Source organism: Drosophila takahashii, chromosome 2L (assembly GCF_030179915.1).
Source record: "Drosophila takahashii strain IR98-3 E-12201 chromosome 2L, DtakHiC1v2, whole genome shotgun sequence".
Lineage (NCBI taxonomy): Eukaryota > Metazoa > Arthropoda > Insecta > Diptera > Drosophilidae > Drosophila > Drosophila takahashii.
The window spans coordinates 25,623,810-25,645,536 of NC_091678.1; the positions used below are offsets into that span (position 1 = coordinate 25,623,810).

The 21,727-nt window shown below is 42.1% G+C and overlaps 1 protein-coding gene across 2 annotated transcripts in view; it reads left to right on the top strand.

Moving 5' to 3' along the window:
* Positions 1-21,727, top strand: part of Trim9 (E3 ubiquitin-protein ligase Trim9) — an 83,941-nt gene that overhangs the window by 61,367 nt on the left and 847 nt on the right. The window contains exons 2-9 of one of the 2 annotated variants that reach the window (XM_017139556.3): positions 14,174-14,269; positions 14,333-14,464; positions 14,585-14,686; positions 14,752-14,911; positions 15,718-15,750; positions 17,011-17,150; positions 17,480-17,618; positions 19,583-19,816. In XM_017139556.3, the coding sequence (XP_016995045.2) occupies positions 14,174-14,269; positions 14,333-14,464; positions 14,585-14,686; positions 14,752-14,911; positions 15,718-15,750; positions 17,011-17,150; positions 17,480-17,618; positions 19,583-19,816 (1,036 nt within the window). The remainder of the gene's footprint in view (positions 1-14,173; positions 14,270-14,332; positions 14,465-14,584; positions 14,687-14,751; positions 14,912-15,717; positions 15,751-17,010; positions 17,151-17,479; positions 17,619-19,582; positions 19,817-21,727) is intronic. The other variant, XM_017139557.3, reaches the window with a different exon arrangement.

Here is a 21,727-nt window from a genome sequence, read left to right on the forward strand (position 1 = left end):
CAGTCTGGTCAAAGTTGAATGTAATCAAAATTTTAGACTGGCCAAGCTCGTTTAAGCCGAAAACGGAAAACAGAAAAACCAACGAACAACAGAATGTCAACTGAATTTTTCATGCTTCCCAAAAAATAAAACCCGAAAATGAAAGAGTTGCAAAATATAAAAAAGAGCAACCAAGCCAAAAATTCGTCGCACATGTTCATCAATCAAAGCTATAGCCTCTATTCTGCCCTTTTTGACCCGTCGACCCGTTCGCAATATGCAAATATTGTGGAATATTTTTTATTCCGCCGTTGTTTTTTGGAACTGGATCTTTAACAGGGGATGCGATAGACAGGCATTTGCCAGCGATTTGTTTTCATAGTTTGCCGATTGAGCGCGGGCAACTGTGCGAAAAAACCAACTGCGAAGCGGAGTGTCCGTTGAGATCTGGCCCAAACAAAGGACGCTTGTTAAACCCCCGCCACTTCCTGGGCCTCCACTGGCGATTTTAATGCTCCGCCGCGCTTTTGTGTCATTGTCACCGCACTCTAATTGCGCTAACCATCAGCACACCTCCATTTGCGACCTCCGTTCCCCGTTCCCCCGGCGAAAAGTGTTGAAAAGCACTTGAGTATCCGAATAGTTCTCTTTTTTCAGTGGACAAAAGGCGAACAATGCACTCGTAATTGTATGCGGTTAGTGTGTGTTAGTTCCCATTGTGCTCCCCGCTCGCTTTGTTCTTGCCAGTCTCTCGGGCCTCCACCCCTTTTTCTCTCAGTGCGAGGATATGTGAGAAGTTGTAATGGTTTTTCATTGGATTCGGTATGATGGAGTGCTATTCTTATTAAGCTCGATCCAGAGCCATCAAAAAATACTAACCAAAAATGAAGGCCTCAAACTTGGCATCGTATCTCCAAAAGAACCCCTACTTACTTTAAGTAATTCTGTAAAATTAAAAATATTTCTTAAGCTGCCAACTTACAGGAAAAACCCCTTGCAAAGTTTAATCCCATCCAATCTCAGTCGTATGAATGCCATATGCTCCCGCCTCCAACCGCTCCTTTGCACCTTTTTGCTATTATCCTAAAGTTTCCCTCTGTTTTTTGGCCCCCGCTTTTCCGAGTTTTCCGGGCACCACCACCACCACAACCGTAATCCCCTACAAATGTGCCTTATCTTTGTGTTCGGGCTGTGCCGCAACTACGACGTGCAGAGGGGCACCCAAATATAATCCATGCAGCTCATCAGAACGCTCGGCAACAATAGACAACAGCCAAGAAAAACACAGGCCATGAATGAGGAATTATGAAAAACACACATAATTCATAATTCGTTTTTAATAACACAACAGCGAGGGGAATCACTTGAGCACACGTGCAGGAGCGCCCGGAAAACACTTGGAAAACTGGGAGGTGGCAGGAAAATCCAGGTACTGCTTCAGTCGACTTTAATCCCTTATCTTGGGAATGCTTTTTTGTGCGACAAAGTTTCCCCATTCTCCGGGTTGATTTTCCAGATTTTCCCCGGCTAGACGCATTTGTCATTTTATTCGCCTTGCCACCTCAACGGCGTCAGTTGTTGTGTATTTCTGATTGCATTTTTTCCATTTCGCCATATTTTGCATATGTTTTGCCGATTCCATCGGCGTCAGTTGGTGTTTATGGCGTCGGGGAATTGTTTATGGGACCAAAACCAAGACTAGCCGCACCGCAGCAGCATAAACTTTGTTTACGAGGAACACCCAGAATGCAGTTCTCCGTTCCCGGGAGAGATTAATCCCCTGCATAATCGAGTGAACGACTTCCCGGAGTCGCCAGGAAGTCCGAGCTGTGGCCTGGCAGCCCCGGAGACTCGGATAAGCCGGATTTAATCTTTCAATATCGTTAACTTCACAATGGGTCGCCCGAAAGTGCTGCACTTTCACTCATCCCCTCGTCAGCAATTGGGCACTTTACGGATCGCTCAATCCCCCTCAATATTTGTTGTACATATAGTGCGGAATATATCGTAATCAATTTGGTAAACATCTGTCGATGACGAAGCCTCAGCACGCGTCTCTGCCGCCGACCGATGCACATTATCCCGCTTTGAAATGCACACGTCGCCGATTCCCAGATGTGTTCCGATTCTGGGCACCCAGCTTCTGTTTCCCGATACTCGGTCTTTCAGGAGGGTTGATGCTGATGACAAAACGTACGCCGCACATTTTTCAATACTTCTCCATCTTCCCTTGCCTTTTGAAGATTTTCAGTTTCCTCTCACAGTTCTCTGCGTGTCCCATTAACACTTCGCCTAACTACGTAGTTGCGCCTCCTGTTCGTCTGAATATCAAGGGTGGTTTTGGAAACCCGAACTAATAGTATACCTTTCGGTTAGCAGAGCATTTCGGTTCTAGGTAAACATATTTTACGACCCTTCCTGTTATGAAATGTTTAATGAGGCCCGACATGTGTGAGCGCGGGGGAAGAAGTCCGGTAATAACTCCCTGCCACTGAAAATTTTCAATTAGTGGAATTTATGGGACAGTTCCGTAAAATTATTCCTTCGGCTGCCGTATATGACTTGGATAATTTTCAAATATTTTTCCTTTTTATTTTGGTTTGCCTTGTTAATTAGAAAAAATTGCTTTCGGTGGGGCGAATTTCGTTTGACAGGGGAAGTAATTTGTAAAAATGTCTAGGTCGGTGAATGTAATTTAAAATATCTGAAGATATAAATTTCGTAGGACACAAATGTTACAGCGAGAGTTTTAAATAGTTTTGTATATTTAAAATAATATTGACAAAAATATTGGGATTTAGTATTACTAGGTTTATTGGCGTCTACAACTTGAATGCGAATGAATTAAGTGATACTTCTTTTTAAGGCTCCTTTCAATATGTTTGCCCTATCATATCGCGATTATATCTCTGTGAGAAGATTCAATTACCAATCCGAAGGCCTCCCCGTCGATATCGGCTTACACACTTCGATCCCATTTGCCTGGCCATAAATCTATGTAGCAACACGCGCCGGCGACCGAATCGCATTCATCTGATCTGCCAAAAGGCCCAAATTCAGAATGTCCCGGGTCACGTGGCGCACGAAATAAAATGCATCGATGAGGCATGAGAAATTGCATCATTCCGGGAGTAAGGGTCAGGATTTCGGGTTCCAAATCATCATCTTGTCAGCCGGAAACCTTTCTGCATCAGCTGCCTCATTCCCGGCGGCCGAAAGTTTTAATTAAAACTCGGCAAAAATCATAAATGAGCGGGGCAGGCGAACTGTAAAACTGTCAGTTGCGGCTGTCAAAACTGTTTGTCAGTATCTGCACCTCCGACCGACGAATATATATCAGCCGGATAATTGCCTGGCCGGCCTAATGAATAATGTTGCATTCTGACACTTTGGCAGCATTTTCAATTAATTGAGGCCTGCTGGGCAATGGCCAATGCAATGCGATGCGATTCTGTTTGTCATACGTCACTCAAATGGCTTTGGCCCAGTTCTCTGGCAAACGAGATGCTTGTTCATCTCAAAACGTCTTCATTCATCGCTGATTTATGGCCTATTAAATTGCATTTGGCCCTGCGGCTTTCGGTTGCCCATTTGTCAGCTCGAATTTCGAAATTCCCACGGAGCCAGCGTGGCCAATTCAATGTCACGTTAACCGGAGGCCTTTAAAAATTCAGCCATCGACCAAGGAAACTTTGGCAACATTTCCTGCGGGTGCTAAAAACATAAGCCAGAAACCACAACACTGTTGGCCTGGCTCGTTGTTCGTTGGCTTTTGCCGTAGCTGTTGCCGTTGATTTTGATGTTGACGTTGCTGTTGCCCACGCAACCGCAATGGAAACATAAGGCCTCCAATTCTGTCTGGGCCCCGAGTTTTCTGTTTGCTCTGACCCTTTTCCGCAACTCCCTCGACGATATTTATGCGCCCTGCCATCGCATGAAGTAATTTGCATTTCGCGTTAATTTTACATGCAAATAAATGTCGTATTTAAATGCAATTAAAAATGTTTACTCGGCTGCATTCCGCCAGGCGATCCACAAAAAGCAGTACGTGTGGAAAGGTTCTTCTCGCCATTCCATTGCCATCGACATGCCTTCACATAAAGTTGCGAGTCCTGGGAATTTCCCCCCATTGAGAGGAGACCACGTGCAGCCATTAAAATGGGTTGCTTCTTAATTTATGAAGCCGCATAATGGAAAATCAACTTACCAGCAAAGCAATTTGCGGCTTTCATGAGTTCTTAAGCTGGAATATTGAGAAGCCAAGGGGTTTTAGCATTTGTGCAGTAAGTTAATTGCCTAAAATTGGAGTTATTGAAGTTGAAAATGTGTAAGATTTATTTCCATCTTGCTGTAACTATATTTTTAAGATTTGTTATGATTTTTTTTTCACCTGGTTCTTAGCAACTTTCTTCGCTGACTCATCTTGCAAATTGAATCACAAAAAAACATCTGTGTGAGTCAGATTCCCCGATCAGATTTCACCTCTGGATGACAAACTCCTTTGCTTTTTTTGGGCCAACCTTTCCAGCGAAATCGATGCAACAAAATATTTATTTAGCAAATTTCCTTATCGAAATGAAATGCCATTAAAGCTTAAAAGGATTTCGGTTGGCAAAAGCTCTGCCCCACAACAACAACAACAATAACTTGTTGCTATATATAGTTGATTCCATTGTTGTTGTAGGTGCTGGTGCTCTTCTGATGCTGCTGCTTTTGTTGTTGTTGTTTTTGTTGTTGGTAGCATGTGTGAAACGACGGCACTCGAACAATTTTCGTCGCACAACAAACAAATTTCGTTGTCGAAATACGTGAAATTTTTTCCAGCCACTTCACAAATTTGCCAGTTGTTGTTCGGTGCTTTGTTGTCGAGTGTGAGTGTCGGTGTCGGTACACTGTGCTACGTAGCTACGTAGGTGGCATTGTCAGCGGATCGCAGGCATCAGCTCTTTGGAATCGGAAACCGGAGTATCCGACCACTTGACATTTCGCAAATTAGTTGCGCCTTGATTTTCGATGCCCGGTTTCGGTTACTCAATTTGACTTTTCGGCTTAGTGGATGCTCATGGGGAATTTGGATGGGGAGTTGGCCGGCGGGTAATGTATCAATTTGCTAGGCACTTGTGCGGAAAATGGTAACCTCGTTCACTCACTGGGAATAAATTTGCAGAACGTTAATAATTGATAATTAAATTTAGTAAAATTTCCAATGGATATCCGGCTTTACTCTGTAGATAATCGTATGCTAAGAAAATGATCTATGAAATCATAAATTTTGAAATTTTTTTCATAATTTTTTTTACTGATTTTTTATTTTGAATAATTTTAATATTTTCCAAACATAAAATAATTTGGACGGCTTTAAAAACAAATTGAAATTACTATTTTAATTGATTTTCTGATTAAATAATAATGGCTTTCCCCACTTTTTCTTTCGAGTGCTCAACAAATCGATACAGTTTAGTAACCACCTGCATAATCCATGTTTTGACACGCTCCATCGATGTTGTTTACATTCCCAATCTGCGGTATCCACTTCGATCCCGGTTCAATTAACATGTTTTCTCGCTTTATGGCCGGCAGAAAGAAATGCGAAACTGGCAGCATTTAGCCAGCACTTAACCCGTCGCCGGGACCCCGTCCAAATGGCCGCCGCTCCCCATAACACTTAAAGTCACATCTCGAAGTCACAATCCCCACTGCGGGCTCGAGCTGGAAGCCATGCCCAGACCACTTTGTGGGACATTTAGTGCAGAATGCGAGCAGGCAAATTATGGGAGCCATCAATATCGCAGTGGCGAGCTGGAGTGCCAGGAAATCAGTGTAAATATTAATTTTTAAACGAGGCGGGCAGTCGCTTATCGTTGGGTGGCAGAAAGCAAACAAAACACCTAAAGCAATAAAGAAAACTACAGGGTTATTGCACTTTCTCTGCCAATTACATGGAAAGGGGAGAACTTTATTAGTTGGTAAATTTAAAAATTGATTTGCGGTATTTATTGGCTAAGGGAAAATGAGAGTTAGGGTCTCGTATATAACATTTTACTTTTAGGTAACTGGAACTTTTAGATCCCATATATCAATTTAATATATTTTACTTTCGTATTATAAAATGTTCCTTCATATTGAGTCAGTCAGAACAAAAACGACTCTTTATAGCTTTAACTTTCTTAAACGGTTTTCAAATACCCATGACCATCGGCAAAGGAATTCCGTGACAGGAATGCTTGGCTAATTAGGGAGTCCACTCCCGTTTTAGCAGCCAATTGATGGGCTCTTGACATATTGGGTAAATTTATACAAATTAAATTATTAAGGAGGAGCGAAATCGCTCCCTTTCCCAGTTGCCCGCCGGTTTGTCAGGCTGTCAACATTTTGCTGGCTGCTCTTGGTGTGCGGCTTGTCACTGCCAGATCGTTTGGTGCCGCTGGATTCAGTTCGGTTTGGTTCTGCTGGGTTTTCCCCCAAGCTCGAAATTCTGCAGCATTGTTGCTGCTGCTGCTGTTTTTTTATTTATTTTTTTGCCCCTTTTTGGGGGAGCAAATTCTGCGGGCCGCAGCTAACCAAACTTATTTTTACTCGCATGATGCTGCAGGAGGGCTTGGATTCGGGCTCGGGTTCCGGAATAGGGGGACTTATCCCACGAGAGTCCGTGTCAAACATGTTTAACAGAGGACTACCGCAACAACAACAATGCATCCGACAGCAATAACAATAACAAACAAAATGAAAACCAGTTTGGGCTGCCCTGCTGCTGTTGTGACAATCAGAATAAAAATAATAATACCCAACACAAACATCGCTATAGCCGAAAAAAGAAGGCACCGAAAATGTTTGCAACTGTCACTGGAACAACGCAAAAAGTTTCCGAGTTCTGTTTTCGTATCGGGTTTATTTTTCTACGGCTTCAAAAAAAATATGCAGCGATTGGGTTGATAAAATAATGTTTTATTCGTATTCCATGCCGGTCTGCGGTTTATGCATACATTTAAAGATTAGAAAAATGGTTTAAGAATTCAGTTGGATATTAAATATGTATTGGAAGAGATAAAAGAATTTTAATCTGTTGATTTCATGTCAAACATGTCTTAAGATTAACTTTTTGTCAGCCTTGAAACAAATATTTGATGACATTAATGATCCCCTTTATGTCGTTGCTTTCATCATTTGTATAAACATACGAGTTTTTTTTGGCATGACTGCACGACATAAAATCACCCCTATGATAATACTTCTTTTTGAAATATAAGCTCCCCCATTTTTGCCTGAGCAATTTGCGCACTTTTATGACACTAAATGTCACTAATTTGACACGAAATGTCAGCGCTACTAATGCGAATATGGAATGTGTCAGAAAAATGCATAACAGACGAGCTTTTTTGCAACTTTCTGTCGCATTAGTGGCCGAAAAAATGATGGGGAACATCGTGGGGCTTTCAAATGTACGTATGCTGAATATAACGATCCCAAATTAGGTGGAAAGAACGAGATTGGCAATTGCTTCTTAGTTGGTCCCTTAGTGACCATCCGTATAAGGAGTGGAGCCGGCATTCCCGAGAAGCAAATCCAAATAAGGTCAAAATTGCGAATATGATTTCTGCAGAAGTGAGACCCTGTCTCTGTCTTGCCTTAATCCTAATTTATGCGCAAGTAATGATGGAGACTGGTTGACTTTCTTCCGCCGACGAGATTAAGTGGCTTTCAGTTTCGCCAAGCTGCATTCGGCCAGCTGCCGTTCTGCATTCTGAGTTACCCGGACAATGGGGTTGTCAACCGGCGAATGGCTGGAAGTCAGCCTGAAATTGACTTTGGGTCAGCCGAAAGTCGCAAAAGGGCTTAGGTTCGAGGCGTTCGTAATGAATTGTAAACGCAGACACGTGTGTCGCTCCTTCGGTCGAGGGGATTAGCAGTCTTACTTGATGGATCGAAAGTTCCTCAAGGATTCACCCCTCTGCGGTCATGACTCGGCCACTTCCCGTCTCGAGTTTTCCCGTTCTCATGTCCCATTCCGCTCGATTGGCTGGCCCACACAGAAAACAATTCAACTATAATAATTCTCTACTAAAATTATTGAAAGTAAATGACTATTTAAACTTGCTTTCAACGTTATACGTTATATTTTTCGTAAATCTGCTTGGGTTACCCATAAATATAACTTTACAAAATAAAGTGCAAATAGTTGCATATCTTCTCATGTTCATATCTAGTTTTTTTCCTGTGCACAACTTGTTAACTATTTATAGCAAATGTGCTGCTGACCAACTGCTGGCAACGTGTTCCACTTCACGGTTCTGTTGTTTTAAATTTGTCATGAAAATATTTTGATTGTTGCGCACTCATTCAGCCCCCTTCGCTGCCTCCACCTTTTCCGTTGGATTCCCCGACGAGTAGTTCAAATACTGTTTCACACACCCCCGGGTGGCATTTGTTGACTATAGATCCGCTGCTTTGCCAGATGACTCCACATGCTCTACGAATTCTACATACGTTTTCCAAATTAGATTCTGCGGTTTCCGAATGTCTGTCTGTTTGTCTGTGCTGTTTTGCCCACTAGGGGGCGCCACGCCAAATCGCAATCAATCGCCACCGGGGGACTCCCCTTCGTTTGTTTATTTGCTCTTTGTTTTGCTTTCCTTGCCTTTCCTTTCCGCTTTCCCGTCTATTTCCATGCTGATTTCCAATCTTGTTTATCTTTGCCATTGCAAATGATATTTGCCGGAGTCACTAATTAATTAGAGGAACCAGTGGCTCAATAAGCCGACATCTTGACTCCTTTTTAATCGCCAACTTGGCATGCAGGCCAGGCAGAAACTCCGCAGACGGAGCCAGCGACTCGTAATCCAATTTAAAAAACCATCTCCGTCAGACGCTTCCTTTGACTGCCACATAAATCAATGGGACGCGCGCTTAAAATTCATATCTTGTCAGAATGTAAGTTGTATTTTAAGCTTTTTATCGGGCCCCAAAAGGCGGCTGCAACGCGCCTCACATTACTCATGCCCCAGCAGTTTGCAGTCAACATTCAACAGCCAAGGAAGCAAAAGCGGTGGTTATGAATGGATAAACGACGCAGCGGTGGTGTATCGGTGGATCGGTGGTGCGTGGGTGAAAGGGGAAACTGAGCCGGCAAAAGGTAAAGCACAAGTCAAGTTATTGGGCCAACTGAGAGGCCCAGCCGAGACGGCACTTCTTCACTTTAACGGTTTCGATTAGGGTGATTCATAAGTGAGCTATTGGCTCTCAAAAATAAAGCCCTAATAATCTTCAACGAGTTATATTGATATCGTGCAATACTAAAGAATGAAACGAAATTAAGTTTTTGAAAACATATTAATTATTTAATTTAATTTAAAATTATGAATAATCAGGGGTGTCACATAAACAGTCGACGGTTTTTGGAACGGTTGGTTTGGAAACCAACCAAGAAAAAGCGTCGGTGTCACTGAACCTATAAAGTTTTGTTAGAGTTTCGGATTAAATTTGTTCTGATTTTAGGAACTTTTGTTTCTAATCCAACTATTTGGTTGGTCTTAAATTGAAATAGATTTCTGTGACACCCCTGAATATGTTATATTAAAGCCTAATGGTCTTTCATTTGCTGCAATTTTATTTATGATCATTTTATTTTCGCAAAAATTAATTTTCATTAGCACTGTCCCACCCTGCCAAGTCCCATAGTAAGACGCCATCATTTTTGTGGCTAAATCTTTTGGCCATTTAGGCTGTTTGCACCGTAAGAAGAGCATCAACGACTCAATCGTCAGGGCCACGTGTTGCATGTGCAACACGAAATGGCTGTAAATATTATTTATGTGCGTTAATGCCAAACACCATATTCGGATGGGGCTTAAAGAGGGGCGAACATGTGTCCAGAGTGCCGGCAACACGAGCTACTTAAGCGGGTCTCGTATATCCGCGGCTTTATGGCTTAAATGCGTTATAATTCAAGCCCGACTGCCTGGCCACCTGTTTGTCGGATATTTGAGTCGTTGTCACGTCCCTGCCACTCCACTCCGCCATAAATATTGGCCACTATCCTATGACATGTATCATCGTTTCCCCGCTCTGATGATGAGCTCTCGTTTTGGGAAATTCGTCGGATTTTCAGCTCTATCAAGTTATGGCCTTTTCTGGCTCGCCAATATTGCCCAATCCCAAGTTAATGGCTGCGGAGACTGCGATTTCTGATCTGGCTTGCTAATTCCCTGCCAACAAGCACGCAACTAATGAACCTCAGTCTGCGGCACGATCCGAGCACAATATAGTTTATTTATAGCACAGAACTGCGTCGTTGGTGCAACTGAATTATGGGCAACATTACATTGCAGCACTGGCCTGCACGATTTTATCTTTGAGTTAAGTCCTGCACTTTAATAGAAGGGACGATTATAAACTGATTAAAATAAAATAAAATACATTTTGATGAGAAAGGCGGTTTTTTCTTAACAAATTTGTTGTTGCCTAGTGTAATCCCACTGCACAGTAGCTGGCAACTTGTTGCCACTGCCGGCGCCAAGCAACATTCTGTTGAATTCACGACTGCGATGTCGCCACGAAGTCTGCGATTTTAATCTTTCTCTGGCCAGCCTATGCCCCTGTTAACTATACAAATTGTGCGATGTCGTGTGCTACAGTGCTGTTATTTTGTCCTCTTTCCGGACAGATCTGTCCTTTTTTTAACGGGTTTATCCGGAAAAGTTTTAAAACATCCCCTATCCGGAAATCTGTCCTTTTTTCAAAAATAAGGTTTTGAGTGTTATTTTTGCCAGTCGAAAGTGTGTAAACTGTTTTTATATGCTAAAACGCCTTTTTAACCATCAATCTTACAGTTCGGCACTTAAAAAATAATTATTTTTACAAATTATCAAAGAGACGTAAAGCAGTTGATGGATTTTCTTTATAGTACGATTTTTTCTGTAGCAAAAAAAGAGGAAAACACTTTAAAAATTTCTCAATTTTTACTCTCTGTTTTTTTATCAGAAACAAATTTCAGATTTTAACGACTCTTATTCGGGTTTGACGCAGATATTGCATTTTTTTGTATTACCAATATAGTTACTTGAAATGCTTTTATTATTTTAATAATTTTAGATTATTACGTATACGCACAAAAATTTACCATGGTAAAATGATCAAACAAAGAAAGATGTGAGTCGGGCGCAGTAGGTCATTACATAGTTGAATTTAATATAAAATCCATTTAAATTAAGTAATTATATAACCCATTGGTAAAACAGAAAAATGGAGGCGCATTTACTTTTGTCCCTTTTTTTGTCCTTTTTTAAATTTTTTTGTCCTTTTTTTCCCGGTTTTTTTTGGCTTATCTGTCCTGTTTTTCAAGCTGAGTGATGGCAGCACTGGTGTGCTAGGTAAGTTGAAGTTGGGCGGGAAGAATGTTGTCAACGCTTGTGTACTGCCTTTTGGCCGGTTGCCATTTGCGAGAGATGAAATCTGGCATCTTTATAGTTACGGACGCAGACTTATTTGGCTTTTATTTGAGGCGATAAGAGAATGGCAACATAAATGTTGAGGAAAACTCTTCAAAATTACTGATTTTCTAAGTTGCAATTTAAAGATTTCACTTCTATTAACTGGTTTCTTAAAGGTATTTTACCGAAAGTAATTTACATTGTTCTTAATTTAAAAAACTGGAAGAGTAAATATTTTATCTTAAATTATTTATATTTTCTTATTAACCATTAAGAAATCTTGTATCTTTATGGGACAGGCAGACAAAAATTGCATTTCGAATTTACCGTACATAGCCGTAATATATCATAATTCTCAAATAAACATTTAAATATTATTTACGAACATTTTAAAGGTACCTTTACATGTTTCCTGCATCATAAGCAACTTAATGCTGGCAATTTAATAGGTAATTTCATTCCATTACCCACTTCTTGTCCCATCTGGCTTTGACTTTCCTTTTCAAGTCGCCCATTCTGGCGCTCACTTAAAGCACATTGTTGCAGCGTTTATCATATTAATGTGAGTGACTGCCGTTGTTGGCCGGGTCTCTTAACAACTTAATAATTTATTTGTCTCCCGCGCGGAACATGTGTCACGGCCACGTCAGTGGCTCCGAAGAAGAGGGTTCTTAAATTATTTACACGATTTGCATGCGTGGCAACTTTAAAGAGGTTGCGTCTGCGGAGCATAAACATGTCATGTTGTTATTATTTTTTACTGGCTGATAAAAGTTTTGCCTGGTGTGTATTTTTATGGGACTGCGTCATAAAAAGTCACGAGGAAGCTATGTTTGTGCATGGCTGGCGAAAAAATTTTGAAAAGGACGCGGAGCAACAGGAGCGGGCAGCTTATCAATGCAAAACAGACTCTCGGCTTTAGTCCGTCCACTTCATATTCAAAATGAACCCCAACCCTCTGGTTTCCCAGTCCATTTCCATCTGCATTGTGCATGAAGCGTTGAAGCAACCCTTGAGGGATTAAATTTCAACAGTTCGCCGCCCGCGTTGCGCATTCTTGGCCGGCACTTTTCCCCCGTCCTCGGAAAATCCCTTTTCCCCGCCCCACCCCCGCACTATCAACCTTCAGCAGCTTTTCTCTTGCCGACTTTTCGACGCTTAGCCATCTGTCTGTTCATTTTCGGGAATGGAAAATGGGCAGCGCTTAAGTGGGGAGAGGGCATTCGGCTAATGAATGTAATCGTCATAAGCTGCCCTTTTCGCTGCGGAAGAGCCAACTCATTATGAGGGCCTGTCTACAAAATACTTCCTTGTAATTGGGCTGATTTTGGGGGTTGTACTCGGATCCTTGGGCGAGTTATGAACGCAAATGCATTAAATCAGTTCTTGGGAGCTGTCTATCAAATTGGTTGTCTATGGGTGAAATGCGTAGCTACAGGGATTTAATACTACAGAATTTCGAGCGATTTGAAAGGATTTCTAAGCTGTTTTCTATACAAATTCTTATTTATATGTACTTCTTTGAGATTAATTAGGGGAAAATACACTCAAATAAGGGATATCCCCTTAAAAACAAGGCATTTCTTTCTGACTCACCTTTAATGTTTAGAAGTTTCTTTCACCCGACACGACTAATTTTATCTAGCCGTAATAAAACCGGGGAAACAAAACAAAACACTCTTTTCCCGCTTGGTCGCAAGGCCATCATCCTGGGGTACCTGCAGCTATTTTGATTTGATAAGCAAACAAAGGCGACAAGCAGTGGCAGAAATGCACACAGAGGAGCAGAGCAAATAGAATAAAATTATCAGAAAACAAGCGCAGAAAGTGGTAATGAGTATACGCCGTGTCTGACAAAGGCTCAAGGAAGGGGAAACAGAAGCAGAAACAGAACGTCGTTGGCTGTTTTTCTGTTTTGTATGGAAAAGTGAAAAGCATGTAAATGCCCGGGGCGGTTATTATGGGGGACTCTATCCTCGATCCCGCTCCAATTTCTGTATTCCAGAGCCCGTCTGGCAGACACTTGAGCCAGCCAGCTCCTCGACATCCAGCTGGACAATAATTGTGCGAGGGTTTCATGCCAAAGTGTCCTGCGGGCAATAGCAGGCCCGAAAAGGGGGAACGGGCCGGAAAAAGGGGGAAATTCCGAGCAGAATGGCATTTCAAACAAAGATTCTGATCCTGGGCATTCGGGAACGAATGCTAATGAATTGAAATTGTTGGCGGCGCGGGGGCGTATGAGCAATTTAATTGCCGAGCAAATTGCGCGCTGATGAAAATTGAATTGTTCATTGGGTGGCGTGGCGTGTCATGTCACTGTCAAGTGCAAATGTTTCCAATGCCGCAACATCAACATTGTCTCCCGAAAAACATTCAACAAATGAGGTTTGCAAATGTCGGCGAATGGAAATGAAAAGGCTTGCGTGTTATTTATTATTATTCGCCTACAATGGCGCTGGGCTTTGTTTAAATTATTTTTCAAGCGATTTATTTGCGGTCTGGCTTGGTTGTTGCTTTCTTGTTTAATGAATTTTCCCCTCGGAAAAGCTCTTGATTCTGACGTGTAACTATGAGGAAAGAAATCATATGACCAGCGCAGGCTGTCACCGCGGGCGTGACTAAAAGTTGCCATAAAAGAACCCGTAACCGAAGCCGTAAACTTTTATTACTGCGCACTGCATTCCTGCTCTGTTTTTCATTTTAATTTTCGCGCTGATGTCATTGTCCTCGAGAATAATTTTTTGTATTTCGTCCGTATTATTTTGCAGACGGAGCTCTCGCACAATCTGCAACAATTGTCGGAGAAGGCACGTTCCACGACCGAGTTCATCCAGCGCCTCAAAGGCATGAGCGACAAAGTTACGGTAAGTGAGCGCCCGGCGACAAAAGCGCGGCATCCTGCTAAAATCTGACTCATCCGCAAACAGGAATCCTGCATGGAGTTCGAGCGACTTGTCCACGCCCAGTGCGAGGCTCTGATTCAGGCCATCCACGACAGACGCGAATATCTGCTGGAGGCGATTCGCAATGACAAGGACACCAAGATCAGGATACTGAAGGTATGTTTGGTGATCAATTTGTTATTCATTTTGTGGATCAACAAAAATCAATATATATTCATCAAAATGAAATAGCTAAAATAACTTCAATAATTATAATTTTATATTTTGTATTCACAGGATCAACAGTCAAACTGCACTGGAAAATTACAGCAGACCACTGGGTTAATTCAGTTCTGCATCGAAGCTCTGAAAGAGACTGACAGCGCCGCCTTTCTTCAGGTGAGTTTGCCCATTTAACTAATTTTTAAGGATTTAATCTATAAAGTCTTCATATTGTTTTTCAGGTGGGTTCCATGCTTATTAATCGAGTGACCAACACGGACATGACCTGGCACCAAGAGGTCACCAATGCTGCCCCTCGAGTTTCCCCCATCGTGGATTTGACCCTCGATGATGCTGCTTTGGCACGTGCCATAGATAACTTGAACTTTATCCAGATGAAAGGTGAGTGACGGCTAAATTAAAAAAAATGTTGATATATTTACTGATAATTACACTAATAGCAATGCTAGTTAAGCTAGGTATGCAGATTAAATAAATTTTGAGAATGAGAAAAAAGTATAAAACCAATGTTAGATGTATTTATAGGCAGTGTGATCTTAAACTGTGCTTAGATCTCATAAAGTATTTAAGTGTAGAGCAATAGAGCTCCAAACTTCATGTTCTGTAATATAATGTTCTAACCACCGGTGAATTATTGAGACCAACTGTATGTGCCAAGCAAACTCACCTCATAAATATTGTCACTAATTACGCACAAACACACACACCCCCTCCCACTTGGCCAAAGGTGTGACTTTGGGCCACCCTGCTGGCATAAACAGCAGCATAAACATAAACAAAAACAGAACCCACACTCGACCTGCCCTCGAAACAACAGCGGAAAGAGCCCTTCAATCGAGGGCCGTTGAAGAGTTGGAACTTAAGGGGCTCGAAAATAGTTTGGGGAACTCCCAGGAGAAGGGGTTTCAAAATTAGAACTAGTGGAGTGCCGGGAAAAATCGAAGAGTTGACAACATTCGAGCGAAGGAACCCCAGAAATTGATTCCCGACAATTAAAGTGAAAGTGTTGAAATCGGATAGTGCACATTGGCTCACCGAGATAACCATTAAAATAGATTATAAACTGTATGCATCTGATATGTCTAACATTTTTGTGCTTCTCTTGCATCTCCCTTTCATTTTGAATGTGCCGCTTGCTCTCATTTAAATGAAACCCCCATAAAACTGAAAAACAAAACCATCTAAAGCCGTCAAAGATGGAGATGAAAGATGTCCGGCAGGTGAGCAACAACTAAAATCACGTGAATGCAAAAATATGAAATGAAAAAATCAATACACAATTTAAGTTTTTGCACACATGACAGAAACTCGTGAAGTTTAATTTCTGGGATAAACTGATTTTTGGTGCTTTTGGACTCTCACACACACACTGACTCATACACACACACATCCATGCCTGCTCACTCACACATCGACTTGGTTCGTCGGCCATTTTGTTTTCATGGATTTTGGCCATTGCTTTCTGCCTTTGTTTTCCGTTCTTTGCCTCTTCCGTTTGACGGGCACACGCCTACGCATAATAATTTTTCATTTTCATTTAAGCCACTAGCTGGGGTAAAAAAGAATAAAAATAAAACAAAATGCCCGAAAATGCGTCCAAATATTTTCGGTTTCACTTCCGGTTCCTGGCGAATGTCAAAAAATGCCTTACCGCAGCCTGTCAACCCTCGGGGGCGGCTTCGTGGTGGGCGTGGTCAGCGATGTCATTTCAAGTGACATAATTTTTTACGCCGCTTTTTCCTTTTGCCTGTCGCTTTTCATTTGACTCCTCTTCCCGCCTCATTCCCCATCTTCATTATTTCATGCTTAAGCTTTTATTTCGCATTTTTCGTTTTATATGGTTATTATTTTTACGTACCTTAGCCTTTTTTGGTATTTTCCCCCGCAATTGACCCTCTTCAAGCCGGCTGCTTAGGCTTATCCCCTACACTTTTAGCCTGATTGCCGGAGCACCTTGATTTAAACTTTTTACTTTTGTACCTCGCTTTTTTTTCGTTGGCATTTGACAGCTTTTGGCGCCTTTTTAATTCGATGCCTGGCCCAAGGGAGCGAAAATCCCGAAACACAGCCAAAAGTGTCGTCATTTTTATGTTTATTTTGTGGCATAATTTTAGGCGCTTCACTTCGCCTCGCCATTTGTGTTGTGTCATGAATTTTTATTGCGAGGCGTCGGTTTTATGTCCCTGATTTTACGACTCAAAGGCGTGGCGCCCTCCGGTCAATTAATAAAAAATGAAACTCCAACGACTAAGTGTAACTCACGGCTGACATTACCGTTTTGGTTCTACAAGGGATCAATTGCTTGTCCTTGAAACTATTTTATTGGTTGTGGTGTTTGTCTTAGTTATACTGATAATTTGGCTTTCTATTATTTGACAACCTCTTTTTCCCCAATACTAACACTTATTTTGGGTATTTTCTGGTCCTTTCTTGATTTTATTGTAGCAAAGTTTAACAATACTGCCTTGTTTTTCCAACAGCACCCATGACACCAACTATTCTGCCATCGGATTGTTCAGCCGAAAATAATTCCGTTACCGTTGCGTGGCAGCCACCAAATCATTCATTTGTCGAGGGCTATGTCCTGGAATTGGATGATGGCAGCGGTGGAGAATTTAGGGTAAGTCATTAAGATATATACTCAACTTAAAAAAAAAAAAATAATAATGAATTTAATGATTTTTTAATTATGTAATTCAAGTCTTAACATAATTGTCGAAACTAAAAAATTAATAATATCCAGAAATATCCTGTTAAAATATTTGTTTATCTATTCAATGTGAAATAAAGTAACGTGTAAACGAGTAAATCGAACTGAATGCGAGAACAACTAATGAATAGCCGAATCGAGCTGCTGATTGGCTGACTGAATAGCTGTCATCTTCCAATTTATTAACCCAGAACTTTAATTTGATTGCCTTCTCATCCCTTCATCTCGTCTCGAAACAGGAAGTCTACTGCGGCAAGGAAACAATTTGCACCGTGGACGGCCTGCACTTCAACTCGATGTACAATGCCCGGGTGAAGGCCTTCAATTCCGCCGGAGAGGGTGAATACTCGGAGCTGATTGGACTGCAGACTGCCGAAGGTGAGTCCCGCTTTTCACATTTCCACCTCTGGTGCTACTAGCTTTTTCAATTAAGCTCCTCCTGGCTGGATTGCCGGGTGCAATGCTTGCTTGTGAGCTACTTTTCCAACTGTTTTATAATTTAATCCTTTTCGGTCATGCGCCACCACCCCATTCCACCTCCAGTTCGACTCCTCCTGGTTTCCCGTTCGTGCTTTGCATGTCAAACAGCCATTGACCCCTTTTACGCCTGCCGGGCAGGAAAACGTGAATGGAAATGGTAGTGGTAGGGGGAGGGGGAAAGGGAGAAGCCGGGGAGAGGATGTCTTCTGCAATCCAATTCTCACTTGATTGATGCATGCGCCACCTGACAGCAGCTCCTCCTGTTCCTCCAGGAGACCCACTCCACTCCCTTCCACCGCAAAACGAAACGCCGCGTAAAGTTATTTAATTTATTAAATTGCCAGAACGCTCTAGGAAGCATTTTACTGTCCAAGTCCTAGTCCTGTTTCTGTCCGTCGCTTTATTAGTTGGTCGCCATTAATTTGCAACTTTTAATTGATTATTTCGCGGCGCCTGCGAGTTGTCTTCGCGGGGTTCACGGGCGATTTAAGCGGACCATCCGACCCCGAATTCGATGCCGATGCCAAGCCGATCCCACTGCAAATTGCCATTTTATAAAGTGTTTACACAAAGCGCGTGTCCCTAAGTAATTAACGGAAAAACCAGTTAACAGTTTATGGCTCGTGACTTTTGCGGGCGGTCTGCGCTAATGACTCAGCTCTGACACCTTAAAGACATAAGAAAACAGTTTACAAGACGATGGTCTAAGGAAGCTAAAAGGGTTGAAGTGCTTTTAATTAATTAAGGCAACTAAAAAGCGGTGATATGGAGGATTACCTATACAAAAATTAAAGCTCCATCCTAAAACCATAGCATTCTCACTAAAGATGCACCAATGAAGACTAAAAATCTAAAGAGGTATTAGGAATTTTTCGGACAAAGAAGGAACGTAAACTGAATGGGATTAGAGACTATTCGTAAGCCATTTTAATAGACTCCTAATCCCAACTTCAGACGCAATCGTTTGGCAAACATTCCAGCTCCGTCTCCCACTTGGTTATCCAATTAAGAAACTGGGAAAGGTTTATAACAACTAATTAAATGCCGGCATCCAGGGCTCTCGGTTTATAGTGCGTGCCTCAAATCCCCCATAGTTTTAATCGCAAAGTCATATCCCCGACATAAACAAAACAATGGCCAGCCGGAGTCGGAGTCCTCCTGGCCCAGATGCTTGCTTTGTGGCTTGTTTGGCCACACAATTGCCTTTGGTGGCCAATAAAACAGGCAACGTCATCATCGTCAGCAGACCGAGAAGTGGAGCTCTATGTATAAATATATATAGCCGGTCCCAGCTGATTCCAGCCTAGCCTTGGCCACTTAATGCGGCCACAACAATAAAAAAGGGAATTTAATAAAGCACTCGACTCGACGCCACTCGTTGCCTACTTTGCGGGGCATAACAGCATAAACTGCAAGGCACCGACTTGGACTCCGAATCGTCGGGCCACTTGAGCTTTGACAATGGGGTAAATTGCAACCAGTCCGACTTTGTTTTTCTTTCCACTTTGCGCTTCTCCCTGCACTAGGAGAAATCCCCTTTTTGAACAACCAAAATTACAAAAATGTAATAGGATATCATTGAATAGGGCACTTTTAATCAGTGGCAACTGCAAAGTTAATGTTAGAAAAACAAAATGTGAATAGGTTAGGAAAAACCCCTTTCTTGCCAGGGAGGAAAATTATTCTTATCCTTATAATAATAAGAAATACAGTAATATTTTCCCCAAATCCAGAAAACGATTTAAATATAGTTTAGTTTAATTTTTACCAAATCTAAAAATATTTCTTAAAGCTTCTGAATACTATACCAATACTATTTCAAAGTGTATTTATCATCTGCATTTTCGCCTGTTCCATTGCAGTGGCCTGGTTCACGTTTGATCCAGTTCTGAGCGGCGGCGCCGGCTCGGGCTTAATCTTCAGCAAAAGCAACGCCACCGTGAGCGTCGAGGGCTGGGAGCACCGCGTGGCCCTCGGATCCGTGGGATTCTCCCGGGGCGTCCACTACTGGGAGTTCACTATCGACAACTACACGGCGGACACGGATCCCGCCTTCGGAGTGGCCCGCATCGACGTGGCCCGCAACAAAATGCTGGGTGAGTACTCAACTCATTTCCTCCTTTCAGTGGGTTACTGGTCGCATTCGAATTTCAATTAAAAATGCAAGGCAGGCGCAGGGATAGAAACTTTGATCGAAAGGGGGGGAGACCAGAGGGGGAAATCCGCACAACAAATGGATTCTGGCGTTGACAAAAGATCCAATACGTATGCGGAAAGTTCGCAGCTAATAGACAAGGATTCCGGGGGGAGTTCGGGTTCGGCTCCTAAAACTTTGCCATTTTGCCGCCTCGCTATGCGAAGCCAATAAAATCGAGTGCCAAGTAGGGGGGCGTATCGAAAACTTTTGCCATTTCTTGTTGCATGTGCGTGGAGCGGAACCTCGGGAGTCTTTCGTTACCAGACGGCGACGGAGACAAACACAAACACGAGTACAAACAAAGGATCCGGCAGAGGCGCCTTGAAGTATGCCTCGGCAAATTGATTGAAAATGTGCGTGGTTGGAAAGTGGGAGGAGAAAGGGGGCACTTTCCACAGGCGACTTGGTCTGCAGACAAAAGTAATTAAAAGTGCGGCACTTAAACTTTTGTCAAATGCAAAAGTTTATTTGCGGCAGCGCATCTCGCTCTTTTTTTTGTTTTTATACCCTTGCAGAGGGTATTATGATTTCAGTCAGAAGTTTGCAACGCAGTGAAGGAGACGTTTTCGACCCCGTAAAGTATATATATTCTTGATCAGCATCACTAGACGAGTCGATCTAGCCATGTCCGTCTGTCCGTCTGTCCGTCCGTCTGTCCGTCTGTCCGTCCGTCTGTCCGTCCGTCTGTCCGTCCGTTTCTACGCAAACTAGTCTCTCAGTTTTAAAGCTATCGGTATGAAACTTTCGTAAAAATCGTATTTCTATTGCAGGTAGTATATATGTCGGAGCCGACCGGATCGGATAACTATATCTTATAGCTCCCATAGGAAGGATCAAAAAAAAAAAACGTAAAAAAATTCTATCTCCGGTGTTTTTTTAAATTTTACCTTCTACTCTTGGGAATATTTTTTTTTATATATTTCTGAATTTCGGTTTTTTTGTTTTGTAAATCGGATCACTATATCATGTAGCTGCCATAGGAACGGTCGAAAAATTAAATGGAAATTAATGGGAAAAAAATTATATCTTTGTTGGTTTTTATTACATTCCCTTCTACTCTGGGATATGACTATTTTGAAATATTTCCGAATTTCGATTTTAATTTTTAAAAGATCGAACTACTATATCATATAGCTGTGATAGAAACGATCGAAAAATTAATGTGAAATAATAAGAAATTTAACATTTTTGCGATTTGTAAATTAATAGAATGATCTGCAAGGGTATATAAGCTTCGGCTTGCCGAAGCTAGCTTCCTTTCTTGTTTAATTTTATTTTCACGACATCCCCTGTATCCTTTTCACTTACACAATTTATTCCCCAAGCTGCTCACGCGCCATTTAACACGTGCCCGCCAGCATCGGTGGTCCGCTCTCGGAAAACTCAAGTTTTCGAATTAAATTTTCATATGCAAAAGCGCTGGCGTAACTCCGGAGCAGGTGGCGCCCCTAGCGACTGACATTGACACTAACAGATGCAGTTTGCCAAGTTGTTTTACGACTCTCATGCGTTCTATATACCGCCCCTCGCCCACCTTCCTGCCCCGTTGCCCCGATGCTCCTGCGTTTGTCAGTTATAATTCCGCAGGACTGAAACGACAGTCAGGAAACTGACAAGCCATGGATAGTGCGAGTCGGGGGAGTTATCTTACCAGCCGGAGTTTAAAGTTCGCAACTTCAAGCAGAAACTGAGTTCAGGAAGTCAGCAAGACGAGGAGCAAAGATTATTTGCGGTATTAAAATTATCAACGAATTTAGTTAAACGATTTTTGGGGTTTGCGCAGAGAGGAAAGCAAAGCATTCTTTTATTG